This window comes from Polypterus senegalus, chromosome 7, assembly GCF_016835505.1.
Source record: "Polypterus senegalus isolate Bchr_013 chromosome 7, ASM1683550v1, whole genome shotgun sequence".
Lineage (NCBI taxonomy): Eukaryota > Metazoa > Chordata > Cladistia > Polypteriformes > Polypteridae > Polypterus > Polypterus senegalus.
In genome coordinates, this window is record NC_053160.1 from 120,029,361 (window position 1) to 120,043,401 (window position 14,041).

At 40.0% G+C, this 14,041-nt stretch overlaps 1 protein-coding gene across 4 annotated transcripts in view; it reads left to right on the top strand.

Annotated features, from left to right (window-relative positions):
- npnta (nephronectin a) overlaps nucleotides 1-14,041 on the top strand; it is a 176,175-nt gene that overhangs the window by 123,064 nt on the left and 39,070 nt on the right. For all 4 annotated transcript variants that reach the window (XM_039759199.1, XM_039759200.1, XM_039759201.1 and 1 more), the window contains 3 exons: nucleotides 4,249-4,383; nucleotides 7,720-7,842; nucleotides 8,776-9,087. In XM_039759199.1, the coding sequence (XP_039615133.1) occupies nucleotides 4,249-4,383; nucleotides 7,720-7,842; nucleotides 8,776-9,087 (570 nt within the window). The remainder of the gene's footprint in view (nucleotides 1-4,248; nucleotides 4,384-7,719; nucleotides 7,843-8,775; nucleotides 9,088-14,041) is intronic.

Consider the following 14,041-nt stretch of genomic DNA (forward strand, 5'->3'; position numbering starts at 1 on the left):
ATGTGTGGACTATAATGCACTAGTGAGACCACATTTGGAGTATTGTGTGTAGTTCTGTTGACAACGCTGCAAAAAAGATGTAGAAACACTTGAAGGTGTACAGAGGAGAACAGCAATGTGCATCCCAGGACTTAAGGACAATATCCTACTCTGATAAACCTGGAGGCTGGTGTAGTAGGTAGGCAGTATGGTGTACTGGTTAAGGCTTTGGACTGCATACTTTGAAGTTGTGGATTCAAATACCACTACTGACACTGTATGTCCATAATCAAGTCAATTCACTTGCCTTTGCTCTAATTGGAAAAATAAATGTAACCAAATGCATTTTGCATGTTGTAAGTCACCGTGGATAAAGGCATCATCCAAATAAGTTAATAATAATAATAAGAAGAATTAAACATGTTTAGTCTCAAGTTGAGGAAACTGTGTGGGTTTTCAAAATCCTCAAAGGCATTGATAAAGAAGATCCAGCAGACTTCTTTCAACTTAATGGTGAATCACATACTTAAGGGAAGCAGTAGAGATTAAGGGGAATTGCATTTAGGACTGAAGCCAGGAAGCACTTCTTTATGCAAAGAGTTGTATGAATTTGAGCCACGAAGTTGAAGCAGAAACCTTGACAACCTTTGAGAAGAATCTGAATGAGATACTGGGACAGCTTAGCTATTAGCTAAACAAACAAACATCATAGACTGAATGGTTTTCTTTTGTTTGTCAAATTTCTCATGTTTTAGGGAAGCTTACCCAGAAAATGGTGACTCCTGTTGATACAAGAGTGTCATGATTTCAGGGATTAACATGTAGAATCCTATTCTGTGCTTGACTTTTATGGATATGGTCACTTTTGCAATTGACTTTTATGGTGCTGTTCTTGACAAATATAGTCTTATTTCCCAATACTTGACATTGCCCTGATTTAGACTACAATTCTGCTGTTTTCTTTGCTCAGCTCCTTCGTTTCCTAGTCATTTTTCTCCCTTAACTCAGAGATCACCTTGCAAGTGCTTATAACAAGAGGGTTGAATGCCTAAAAGCCACTATAAGTCCTGCTCATTTGAGTAAAGGATTATAGCTCTTTTAGGAGTTGCAAAGGGTCACAGGATATTATTGCCTACAGTTTCATTGGATCTCCCTGCTTGGAGTTTAAGGCCATTCTTGTGAGGTGAGATGGGGAAAATATTTATGGGTGGGGTTGAAGAGGCTCAAGATGGTTTGTTTAGAGAGAGAGAGAGAGAGACACAGAGACAGGAAGGTGAAATGAAGACTGGTGCTGGTGTTTGAACAATAAGAAAAATGGAGATGACACTTTCACACTCTGTTTTTCTCAGCCCTCTTGAGTTTTCTTTTTGAAAACATCTGTTATTTTTAATATTTTTTTTTTTTTCTTCTTCAGCTTTGTATTTCGGGCTGAAATTACACCAGAGGGTGCCTCTAATACAGTCTTCATTTCCATTCATGAAGTTTTGCTATTTTCATTTTTATGTTTTTATGTCTTTGTAAGCTTCTCCAAACCTTTCTATAATTAGAGGGAAATTAAGGACGCTAAATCCTGATATTCTCTAAGTCTATCTGAATGCTAAATTTACATTCCTCTCTTTTTTAGCTTTTATTTTGAGCAGAGCTGCTATAATTTAACTGCAGTAATTAAATCTTAAGCAAAAGAAGCTCAAAAGAGAATGGGACGGCTATTCATTGCCAGTGCATAGTGGCTGCTGATGAATTCTGTTCAAAGCCTATAGAAAATTGATTTGAAGCTGCAGGCGCCAAGATTCAAAACAAAAAAGGCTTTCCCATGGTTACCTACAAATAATAATTTATAGCTTTGGGCAAACTGTCTGCAGTGCACAAAAAAAGTGTCCTGTAGTATTACATGAGAATTCTTTTCATATCCAGCCTACTAGCTTGTTACCTGGCAGCCTGGAATGCAGCCATTGTGGAAAAGTGCTATTGTAGTGACGCTAACAGATCCATTTAGACTGCCCTGCTCCAAGGCTGCTCACTGGTGATGTGGAGGTGGAGTTATTCTTTCGGAAATGGGCATTGATTGATTTTGGTTTAGTGCATATTTAAATATTGGGTAGAAATGTATAAAAAACCAACAAGAATCAGTTCCATGCAGTTGTATGTTGAGGCCATGTGGTTTAAGATCACCTGACTCTCATGTATTTTATAAAGACCAGGATTCCATTTCCTAGCACACATCATTTCAAGTACCTACATAATGTATTTGTTAAAGAGAGGAAAAGGGAAAATGGAAGAAATACCACACCGAAATGAGAGAAATCAAAAAACATAATTCTCACAGTGCTACCAGCTTTGTCCAGGTGAGATTAAGCCTTGTGGAGCAGAGCAGATAGATAATGGCATCTTCCACTCCAGTCTTGGTTCAGTTTGCAAACTACAATGGGTCTGGGTGGTCTTCCACAAGATGACTCATCTAGGACTAGCCTCTCAAAGGTCTTCATAGATGAATGTGTAAGTGCCACTGGTCTGAAGTGACTTGTTGAAATAGAGGATTGTTTCACATCAGTGGCACCTTCTGAAGCCTTAGGGACGGAATGAACAGGTGACAGAGGATACCACAAAGTTGGTCAACACAGGCCTTAAGAACTCAAGGACTGACTCCATCTGCTCCTATGGCTTTTTCTTTGTGAAGCTTCCTCGGTTATTTCCTTACCTGGTCCTAAGGCGTGGACCATCTATACTGATGAAGATTAATTTATATGCAGTATATTGCTATAGCTGCGGTGGGCAGCCACCCTCCCTGCCCAGGGTTTGTTTCCTGCCTTGCACCTTGTGTTGGCTGGGATTGGCTCCAGCAGACCCCTGTGACCCTGTAGATAGGATATAGTGGGTTGGATAATGGATGGCTTTTGCAATAGTTTTTCATGTGATTATTTCATAATCACAGTTTTTTTTTTTCTTCATTTTAAGACAAATGGTGTTCCTAAAAATTTTTTCATGCTGTACTAAACTGTCATTCCCCACTTGTAGATGCTATATATTCAAGCAACAAATATTGTGAGTAACCTTTGGTTATATTCATTCAAAACACAGATGAAGAAAGACTTCCTGTCCACAGTATTAAGTCTTGATCACAGGTACAAACTCCCAAATGTACAACACTCTGTCAAGGAATCCCATGACGCCTTTCTCTATGCTCACCTAGGGGTTCTCCTATGGAGAAAATCTCAAGACCAGGTAAAACCTAGCTTCCCAGTCATGAAGATGTATTCCAGAATCCAAGCTCTAGCCAGTAATTTTCATTCTATTAGATCTTAGAAGAAAAAGAGGTAGAAGGAGCCCAAGTTGCCACAGGCAGACATTGATAGGAAGTTCAAACTTCACATACTGTGTGGTAATGAAATTAAATCTGAGTTCCTGGATGTGTGAGGATGTAGTGCTAATACCACAGCCCAGCTTACTGTCTTACAAGAAAAGCAAATGTCTTCGAAGGAAGCTGTTTGTGGTTCTGAACAGTCTCATTACTGATGAAGCTTCTCTTAAATGTTCTGTGTATCCGACAAGGATGTCAGTCATGGACAACAATAATAATATTTGCAAGTCTTTCAGAAAATGAAGTTTCTCTTTAATTAGTTTTTTTTTTCTTCATTATGACAAAATTCATAAGCTTAGGCTTTCTACAGAGGTGTGTTGAAATATTGGTGAGGCTCATCTCACTAGCATGCTAATCACAGAACAAAAACATATACAGGCATTTTGGTGCCTTGCAGTCTATGAAAAAGTCTTATTGTAGATGAAAACATTGATTTTTTTTTTTTTTATATAAAGCTTTGCTTCGGCTTGATGGTGCATGCACGATGAAAGTGCAATTATTTACTTCAGTGAAGCTTCATACTTGAAACACAACTCTCTTCATGATTTGTTATTTTATTAAACTTCCGTACAATTTTCTCTTGATCTGCAGTTATAAAAGATAGTGAAATAAGAACCTTTCAGTTATAGGGCAGATGATCACAAGTGCACTATTAAGAGAAATTGGTGGTTGTCTGTATGGACTGCATTTCTCTATAATACAGTACCACAAAACTAGCAATTGGCACTTTAGTCTTATCGGAGTGAGCACTCATTAATTAATCCATTAACAAAGACAGTATTTATGTATCAAAATGAGATATCAAATGGCCTCCCAGCTATTTGTGCACCTTACTCGACCCAAAACAGACTTTGAAGGCATCCAGTATGTCTTAAATAAAATCTGTTGTTTTTGCATTTTTCCCATTTTAGATGTGGATGAGTGTACAATGGGAACAGCAGTGTGCCCCAGATTTCGTAAGTGCATCAACACTTTTGGAAGCTACATCTGCAAATGCCACGAGGGGTTTGACCTCCAATATGTCAATGGCAAATACCAGTGCATAGGTAAGAAGGAATCAACAGCAAAGGATGCCCTGTAATATTGGATTTTGACTAATATGGCATAGTTTTTAAGGAATCAGAAAAATAACCCAATGGGAAGAAATCAGAAATTGTTTTTTTGACCAGTTTTTCTCAAATGTTACGATGGAATGGTTAAAACCATTCAAATTAATTTTCCCCAACATCAAGCAACACTTAATATAGATTTATTTAAAAAATGTAATTGCAAAATTATTAAAAATTAAAAGAATATAAATCTTACATTGACATGAATATTCAGACCCTTTCTTCACTGCTTAGTTGGAGCTAGGGAATCCATTCCCGGATGGGTTTATCCATTCCTGGGAATTCAGGAATCCCACATGTCATTCCCGGGAATCCTGGGGATGACACAGTGCACTGGCATCTCACATGTGAACGGTTTTAATAAAACTACTGCAATATGTTGACACCAATAAAAGACTAACCTTATCTACAAGCAGTTCATGGTGTCATATAAGTACATGTATCTAGTTCAGGGGTGCCCACACTTTTTCGGCTTGCGAGCTAGCTTTAAAATGACCAGGTCAAAATGATCTACCAACGTTAAAAATTATCTCAGTTGCGAGAAGCAGATCATCGAATGTTACATAGTTAACTGTCAAATAATGCAAGGAGTATGTGACACGTGTTTCGCCCTATTTTGGGCTCATCAGGCGTACACGTTCCACTGCACCCCTCATCGGGGATCGAACCTCGTACGCCAGACACACTTCGATTGTGACATTGTGAGAACAAAAAATCCTCTTCCAATTCCACATCTAGCCCATACCCTCCCCAAACAATTTTTTTTTAAATCACTTCTTTAGTCAATATAAATTGGAAGGCTAACTAGATCACAGCCGCAGTTTTGCAGTAGCTTGCGCGTTTGATCGTACGTGCGGGATGACCAGTGTGTTAGAATTAAAAAGATCTCAGACTGACCTGTATGTCAATCAAGTGGCAAATGCCATAGGGAGGATATAATATAGACTAATGTTTAAAAAAAGGTTTTTTTGAATGCAACACGATCTACCGGTTGATTGTGATTGATGCATTGGGCACCCCTGATCTAGTTAGTTGTGGTAATAAGAGCGTAGAAAGCACAACGTGTCTAGTGTGCAGTCGTCCAGGCGAGAGCACACCTTCATGCAGAGTATGGCAGCCGCTGAGAAAGCACGCTCTGCCTCCACTGAAGTAGGCCGCACAGTCATCAGATACTGATACACTTGTTCTAAACAATGCCCGCGCTTGCCATTGCTCTGAAACGCCACCATTTCAGCTTTTACTGATGCATCCAGTTTCTTATTATCATTCTGTGATGGCAAGTTTCTTGGCACAGATAATGCGGATGCAACAGACTGACGCATTGCAATTTCAAGTTGCTGTTCAAAGCTGTGTTTTGACAGACGTCAATGAAGTCCGCCCCGTCCCGGCATTCATGAGCTGCAGAGTGCAGACTCCTCAGAGTCCACTGTGCTCAGTCTTAGTCAGAGCCGGGAGACTGACTGCTGCTGGTCTGTTGTTAACAGAATTAGTCGGCAACACACTACACCGTGGGCCAGAAAACCGTGCCACTTAATTATTTTCAACTATAACTCTGTTATTTCTTGATCGATTTTTACACTTTTACAAGCCATATATGCGAGCTTGGCCGTTCCTGGTTTCCCGGGAATTACAGCAGTTTCGTTCCCGAGAATGCAGGAATGAAAAATGTCCGGGAGCTCGGGAACGAATTCCCTACTTGGAGCACCTTTGGTAGCAATTATGGCCTGGAGTCTTATTGGGTATGATGTGACAAGCTTCACACACCTGGATTTAGAGATTTTCTACCATTATTCTCTGCAGATTTCCTCAAGCTCTGTCAGGTTGGATGGAAACTGAATAGTTATTGAATGGAGGTAAATAGCTATTTTCAGAACTACATAGAAATGTTCAGGTGGGTTCAAGTCTGGCTGGGTCACCCAAGAACATTCCCAGAGTTTTCCCTAAGGAAGGTAACCCTTGGCTTACTCAGAGATCCAGAGCACTCTGAAGCAGGTTTTCATTAAGGAAATCGCTGTACTTCGCTCTGTTCAGCATTACCTCAACCATGTCTCTAGTCTCCCAGTCCCTGCCACTGAAAAACAACCCCACAGCGTGATGCTACTACTGCCATGTTTGATCCTTGGAATGGTATTGCACATGTGACAGGCAGTGCCTGGTTTCCTCCGGACATAACGCTAATCTTGGTTTCATCAGACCAGCACATCATGTTTCTCATAGTTGGAGTGTCATTTAGTTACCTTTTTTGCAAACTCCAAACAGGCTTACATCTGTTCTTGACTGTGGAGAGGATTCTGTCTAGCCAATCTGTCATAAATCCCAGATTGTTGGAGAGTTGCAGTAGTGGTTGACTTCCCATCTCTATACAGGTTCTCTGGAGCTTAGCCAGAGTGAGCATTGAGTTATCGGTCACCTCTCTTAGCATGGTCCTTCTCCCACAAGTGTTCTGCTTGGGTGAATGGTCAGCTCTCAAAGAAGTTGTGGATGTTCCCAACCCCTTCCATTTAAGAATTATGAAGGGTACTGTGACTTGGGACTATTCAGTGCTGCATGACTTTTTTTTGTAGATCTGTGCCTCAACACATTCCTGTCTCTAAACTCTGCAGGCAATTCCATCTACCTCAGGCCTTGGTTTTTGCTATAAAACACTTGTCAACTGCAGTTTAACTTTCCTAATCATGTCTAATCAATTGAGTTGATCACAGGACCACAGGTGGACTCCAAACAAGCTGCAGAGAAACATATCAAAAATGACCAAAAGAATGGGATGCACTTGAGCCACATTTTAAGTGTTGTATCAAAGGGTCTGAATGCTTGCGTCAATGTGATACTTCAGTTTTTTTGATAGTCCTGTTTTTTTAGATTGTCATTCTGGGGAATTTAGTGTCTTTTTGATGTGGAGATAAAATTAATTTTAATCGTTTTAGCACAAGGCTGTAACACTGTAAAATGTGGAAAAAGTAAAGGACCATGAGTACTCTATGAATACTATTAGAGTCTTGTATGAAATGATCTGCAGTTTGCAAAATGCAGCCTCAATTTATGATTTAAGAAGAACCCATCAGAGGCTTAAAATTCCCATGTTGGGATGCTGCATACTCGATAAGCCAGCATCCTGATTGACATTTTAGCTGTGTCTGTGTCCTGCGTGAATGCAGACTGCTGTGACCCTTGAGCCCCTTTGGGACCGTAAGGACGCCCATTAGGCTGCTATCAGATTCTTTACTATTAGGCTTCACTTCAGCTGTGATGACATTTGCTTTCTTTCCTTGACAGATGTGAATGAGTGCCTGTCCTCCCAGCATAAGTGCAGTGCCTTTGCCGCCTGCTATAACACACCAGGCTCATATAAATGCAAATGTAAGGGAGGATTCAGGGGAACAGGCTTTGACTGCAAACGTGAGTATCATCATCATCCGCAGCAGCTGATTTTGCGTGTTGGAACTCATACAGATGTTTTAAACTAGTTTATCCTGGTAAAGGGATGTTGGGGGCCAGAGCTTGCCTTAGCAGTATGGGGCTTAAAAGAAGCAACAAGGTTGTGACTTGGTATGAGACCATCACAGGGGACATTCAACAGGCCAGTTTAGAGACTCTGGACAAGACGACAACCTGAAGGGTATTGGAACCAAGCACTCTGGAGAATGTGAACATGTGAAAAATCTAGACAGTTAAAAAAGAGGCATTTCTTACATACTGCGTCTGTGCCAACTGCACGTTTCTCTTCCAACCAGATTCAAAGCATTTTATTAACAGATGACATAAAGCTTCTTTGATGAAAAGAAGTAAAGAAATTTGAACCTTTATATTGTGTAGATAGTTCATTTTCTGAGATAGACTTTTAAAGGTGCCAACAGTGCATGCTTAGCAAATTGAACAGGCAACTTAGCCAAGCTATAAGAAGTTTTTGCCAGTTGAATGGCATACACATTGCACTAGTGATGGTGAACTAAAACACTCAGCTGTTCTCAGAGTGTCATACAAGCAACTGAGTGCAGCTAGTAAAGCTCTGCGCTGAAAGCTCAGGGTGTTTCACCTTTTGTGATCCTTTTGGGTGGTATAAGTAGAATGATCTGATTCTGTAAACGTCCTGAGAAGCTAAGCACTACATGTCTCTGTTGCATGTGTGCATACAAGTCAGTGTTGGTGTGTGTGTGTGTTTGTATGTTTTTGCCCACCTGGCCTGGCCTGGTTGCTGACAAGGTCCTGATACTGCCAGTGTAGGCTCCACTACACTGCACTGGAACAAGAACACGAATGAGTATCAATGTGAAAGTTGATTGAACTGAACTGACATTTTATCTCTTTTTTTTTTTTTCTTTTTTTTTCCAGCCATACCGAAGGTCAACATAGATCCATACCTTCCCTTTAAAAACAACAAACCCAACAACACAAATAAAATTCCGGATTCCGATAGTAAAAGAAAATTCACTACCCCACATTCACCGATAACAAGTAAAAAACCTGCAACTACTCCTGCAAAGCCAGCCACTACTATCACCACGAAAGTAATCCGTCCTGCAGCCCTCACAACGAAACAAATGGAGTTGACTCCCCTGCCTACCACCAGCCCACCGGAGGTCAGTACTGTGGATAACAGGATACAGAAGGAAGTCACTCCGAAACAGAGAGGGGATGTCCACAGTAAGTAACTCTCCTTTGGCCTTTTAACTTGTTGCTGAAAATTTATCTTTACTCTGCATGGTGACGATCGACTTCTGGGGCAGTTGAGCAGGTTATTTTTGCATTTCGTTGACAAGTGCTCTGTCTGGGGGTTTTTACTACAACTGAAAGCAGATCTGGCTTGTACAAAGTTTATCATCATGTGTAGTTTTGGCTTCCACATCAACTATTTCTTCATTTCAGAAGTCAATGATGCTCATTTTATTTAAAGGCCATTGACACTCATGGGAATTCGACTTGATGTTTCGTTATTTATAATGGCAAAGACAGACATTCTTCAGCAAGGTGATGGAAGAAAGGGGTGGTTTAAATAGTTATGTATATTTTGTTTGTTAACACTCCATTAATAGAGTTGGGAGAAAATAAGAAATACAGTTCCCTTGAGCATGACCTATCTGTTTCTGGGCTGCCTGTATGTGGATTAGCTGGAGTGTATTGTGCTCTAAATGTGCTCTGCTGGCAGCTGGCATGAGGCATTCATTTTCCACAGTATCATTTAGAGCATTGAGGAAGGCACCAAGCTTTCTTCAGACTGCTGCTCAATTTTTTAGAACACATTTGATGAGAGACCTACAGGTACGGTAATTGTGTTGCCTTTTCATCAGCTCCCAAGGCGTCAAACATTTTGGCAGAAATCTCCCCGCTGGGCACCATGAATGTGGGTTGGAGTCTGTGTTAAAGCTGGGATGGTAATCTCTCAATAAAAGGAGGGATTTCATGTCACTTTTCTGTGATTATTTGTCAGTGAACCAACATGCTCTGGAATACCTTAACAACTTTAATGTCGATCAGCAGTTTAATATAGATTGAAGAGAGTGGCTCGTTGTCTGGAAAAAAAAATATAAAAGCAGTTTTACAAGAGATGACTGCAGCCAAAAATACAAGCCTGACACGCTGCCAGAGTGCCTCATACTTTGCATTACAGCGTGCGTGCGTGTTTTGGCAGCCGTCTGCCAAAGTACACTGTGCACCCCATTTTATCTCCACAAAAAAACTGGAGTTAATTATAGGACTGGCAAGGATTTCTGAAAACATTTTGTCTGTCTTGAGTTTCTTGATTCACAGATGAACAAAAGATTTTTTTTTACCTTTAATGCTGTTTGAGGCAGGTGTAATGCTGTGCTTCAAACTTTTGGGTCTGTGCCACTAGTTGTGGTTGCCTGTGAGCACACGTTAATTTGTTGTGGGATATCAATAGAGCGGAGAAGCCTCATTCACAAAATTTTGTCAGGTTGATGGTTATGACATTTGTTGCATTCCGTTTCCATTTAACTTGGAGCATGGCCTCCTCATGCACAACATGAGCTCTCAATAGGTTTTCTGATGGTGATAGCTTATCCCGCACTTTCATTTGACGTTCCTACTGGAAGGATCCAATTTGGCAACATGACTGGTTTGTGAAGAAAAAGTGTCTTTATCCACTGCATATGGAAGAATATGCCTCCCTGTTGATTGGCCCAACCTTTGGTTTTGATGTTTAGAAGCAAACAAGTTTGTGAAGCTAATTTAAGGAAGGACAACACACAACTGAGATTTGGAGTTTCCCAAAAAGCTCAGAACACACAAGCAGCCCGAGTTTATCTTTTGTACTTTAAAAGCACTTAAGTATCCTGAAAAGACTGCTAAGATCAGAGGGGCTTTGTCTGTATACTTGAATCTTTCTTGATCAAAGCGGACCTGATCAAAGCCTTAAGGATGTTGTAAATTTTTTATATACATCAAATAATGTAAAACTTTATTTTTTGTAAAATATTCCTGCATTTGAAAGTCTGTTATTTTTTATTAACAGGACAATTTTCAAAGTGACAGTATAAGTATGGAAAGCTTTCATATTTCTAGAGAAAAAAAACATCAACCTGTCATCAGGAGTTTTAATGGTCTTTGAAAGCAAATGGATTTTGTTAATGAAAGTGTGTTCTTTACAAATATGTTGTATCACATTGCATTGAAATAGATTGAAAAATCCATGGGTGTCATTTTGGGTCAGCTGTTAGTACTGGCTTTAAACATTTGTCCAGTTGCTGTGTCAGTGTAGAGTTTACATGCTAAGTTCTCTCAGTTTCTTCTCCATGTATTCTAATTTCCTCTCAAAGACATGCATATTGGGTTGCTCATCGTACCTCGAATGGTAATACCCCATCCATTGTAAATGTCATTTAATAGCAACCCTGGACTAAAAAAAATGGCTAAAACAAATTCTGTAAATTTACTCAGAAATCCCGAAAAGCTCAACCTGGTAGTTAACTTGAGATTTTTTTTTAAGATAGATGTGAGTGTTACACCCTTCTGTCAAATTTCTAATGAAATTCAAGTTTGGCTAATGCCAGGGGCAGAAGATGCTAGTAATCTTCGTTTAGCCACACCTTATTGTAATAACACACATCTCTGTGCCCCATTCAAAGTATTACCGGAGCTTTTACACCAAATGGCCTGTTCAAAAACTAAATGCTTATGGGCATTCTCTGGCCATTTGGGTTCCCATACCGCTGAGATTGTGCATCTCTGGCAGTCTGGCTGTGTCTGTGCTATTCGCTTACACGGGTCTCTCCGAGGGCAGAAGGACATATGTTAAAAGTGTTTTGTGTACAGTTAGATTATATGTCTGTCTGAAGCATGCCGTATGTCACAGGACTTGACAGGGCTGCTAAAGTCATGTGTCAGGTAGCGGGGTGAACGGCAGCCACCAAGGCTTTGCATCATTATGTTATGTATACTGTTCAGCTTCTATGCATTTTTAACATTCCTGTTCCAAATGGGGTAAGGGAGGACCCAGTGAAAATAAATCCGAGGATAATGTTTAAAGTAGCGTGGTGAGCTAGGAGTGCAGTATAAGAACCTGATTAAAATATATAACTGAAAGGACTTTCTCCTTTGTTACATTTAGTTAGAGAGATTGCCTTTTTAGTATGGATACAGTTACTAGTCTGTTACCTATGAATTTCTTGGCCTTTTGGTTTACTATCTGGTGTCTTTAGTGCACTGCTTCTAAGTAGTCATGTAACTATAAATCTCATCTTTTGGTAGGCGTCTGTTTCTGAGTACCACTGTGGATTATAACTCAAGGCAGAATTCTGCAAATGTATAGGAAATAAGTATTGAAAACATCAACTTTTTTCAGTAAATATATTTCTGATGAGGCTGTTTACATGAAATTCTCACCAGACATTGGTAATGACCCAAGAAATCCACAAATACAAAGAATTCACATTCAACATTAAAGGCCATAAATAAAGATAGGGTTAATAAAGTGGAATGACACAGGAAAAGGGTGTTGAACATATTAAGAAAAAGAAGTACACCAAGGCAAGGTTTTTTGCTACCAAGGCGTCGCACAAGAAACTTCTTGTGATGGGTAAAAGCAAAGACCTTTCCATAGACCTTCACAACTTAATTGTTACAAACCATATGAATGGAACTGGTTATAGACGTATTTCAAAACTTCTGAATCTTCCAGTAAGCACAACTGGGGTTATCTGCAAGTGGAAGGAAAATTACTCCACTGTCAACTGGCCATGTACAGGATCTCTTCAGAAGATCTGACTAGGCAGTCAAAAGGATAGTCAGAAGAGTAGCCCAAAAGCTGAGGACCATGCTGAAAGAGCTCCAGTAAGGCTTGGAGGCAGCAGATACAATCATTACAGAGATAAACAATAGGCAGAGCAAAGACACCATTACAGAAGAAAAGGCATGTTGAAGCTCATTTAAAGTTAACATTTGGATAAGCCTATGGAATACAGGGTAATGTACAGTAGCCGGGTCAGATGAGACAAAAGTTTAATGTTTTGGCTGTCATACTATACACTATGTTTGGAGGAGAAATGGTACTGTGCATCACCTGAAAAAAGTAAAGTTTGGCGGTGGAAGCATCACGGTATTGGGCTGTTTCATATCTCTTGGAACTGGCAGATTTAATGTAATTGAAGGAACAATGAATGGGGCCATTGTTCCCGGAGATTCCTGAAATTAATCTGTTGCCATCAGCTAGAATGATGAGGATAAGGCATGGGTGGATCTTCCAGTAGGACAACGAAACTCTCAGTTGGTTTCAGAGAAAGAAAATCAAGTTGTTAAAATGGCCCGGTCAATCACCTGACTTAAATCCAATTGAACATTTGTAAAAAGAACTAAAGATCAGGGTTCACAAGAGGGCTCCTCAGATTCTTCAAGCTTTAAAGACAATCACTTTAGAGGAATGGGTCAAAATCACCTGAGCACTGCAGGTCTGTTGTCATTACAAACAAAGGCTTCTCCACTAAGTGTTAAATTAGTGTGTTCAATACTTTTTGTCTGTGTCATTCCACTTAATTACACCTACCTTTATTTATGGCCTTTAAAATTGTTAATTCTTTATATTTGTTTATGTCTTGAGTTAATACTAATATCTTGTGAGAATTTCATGTAAATAGCCTCATTGGAATAATATTTACTGTAAAAAATGTTGACACATTCAATGCGTATTAACCCCAACCCCCCACTGAAGGCGGTTCTGGTGCTAGGTTATTTTGCACCCTAGGCCCTGCTCATTAGTGCACCAACTGACTGTTTGGTAGGTAACCCATGTGGCAGGGTTCCCAAACCCATGATCTGCACCCTGTGCAAATGCCTAATTTCCCTTAATGGTGGCTCCAGCCCTGACTGTAGGAATATATGTATGTATATCGTAACACACCAACCTACTAGAAAGTTTTCTGCAGATACTGGGGCAGCACGGTGGTCCAGTGGTTAGCACTACTGCCTCATATGTTCCCACAACCCAAGTTCAAATCCTGTTTACATGTACACACTTAACACACTTAAGGGGAGTAACTCACTTAAGGCAAAAACGTCATGTCTTAAAAATCCACATTTACTAGCACAAGTCCACCTGTAGAGTTCTCCTTGGCAAAACGCTCCGATGTCATTAAACAGAGTTAGG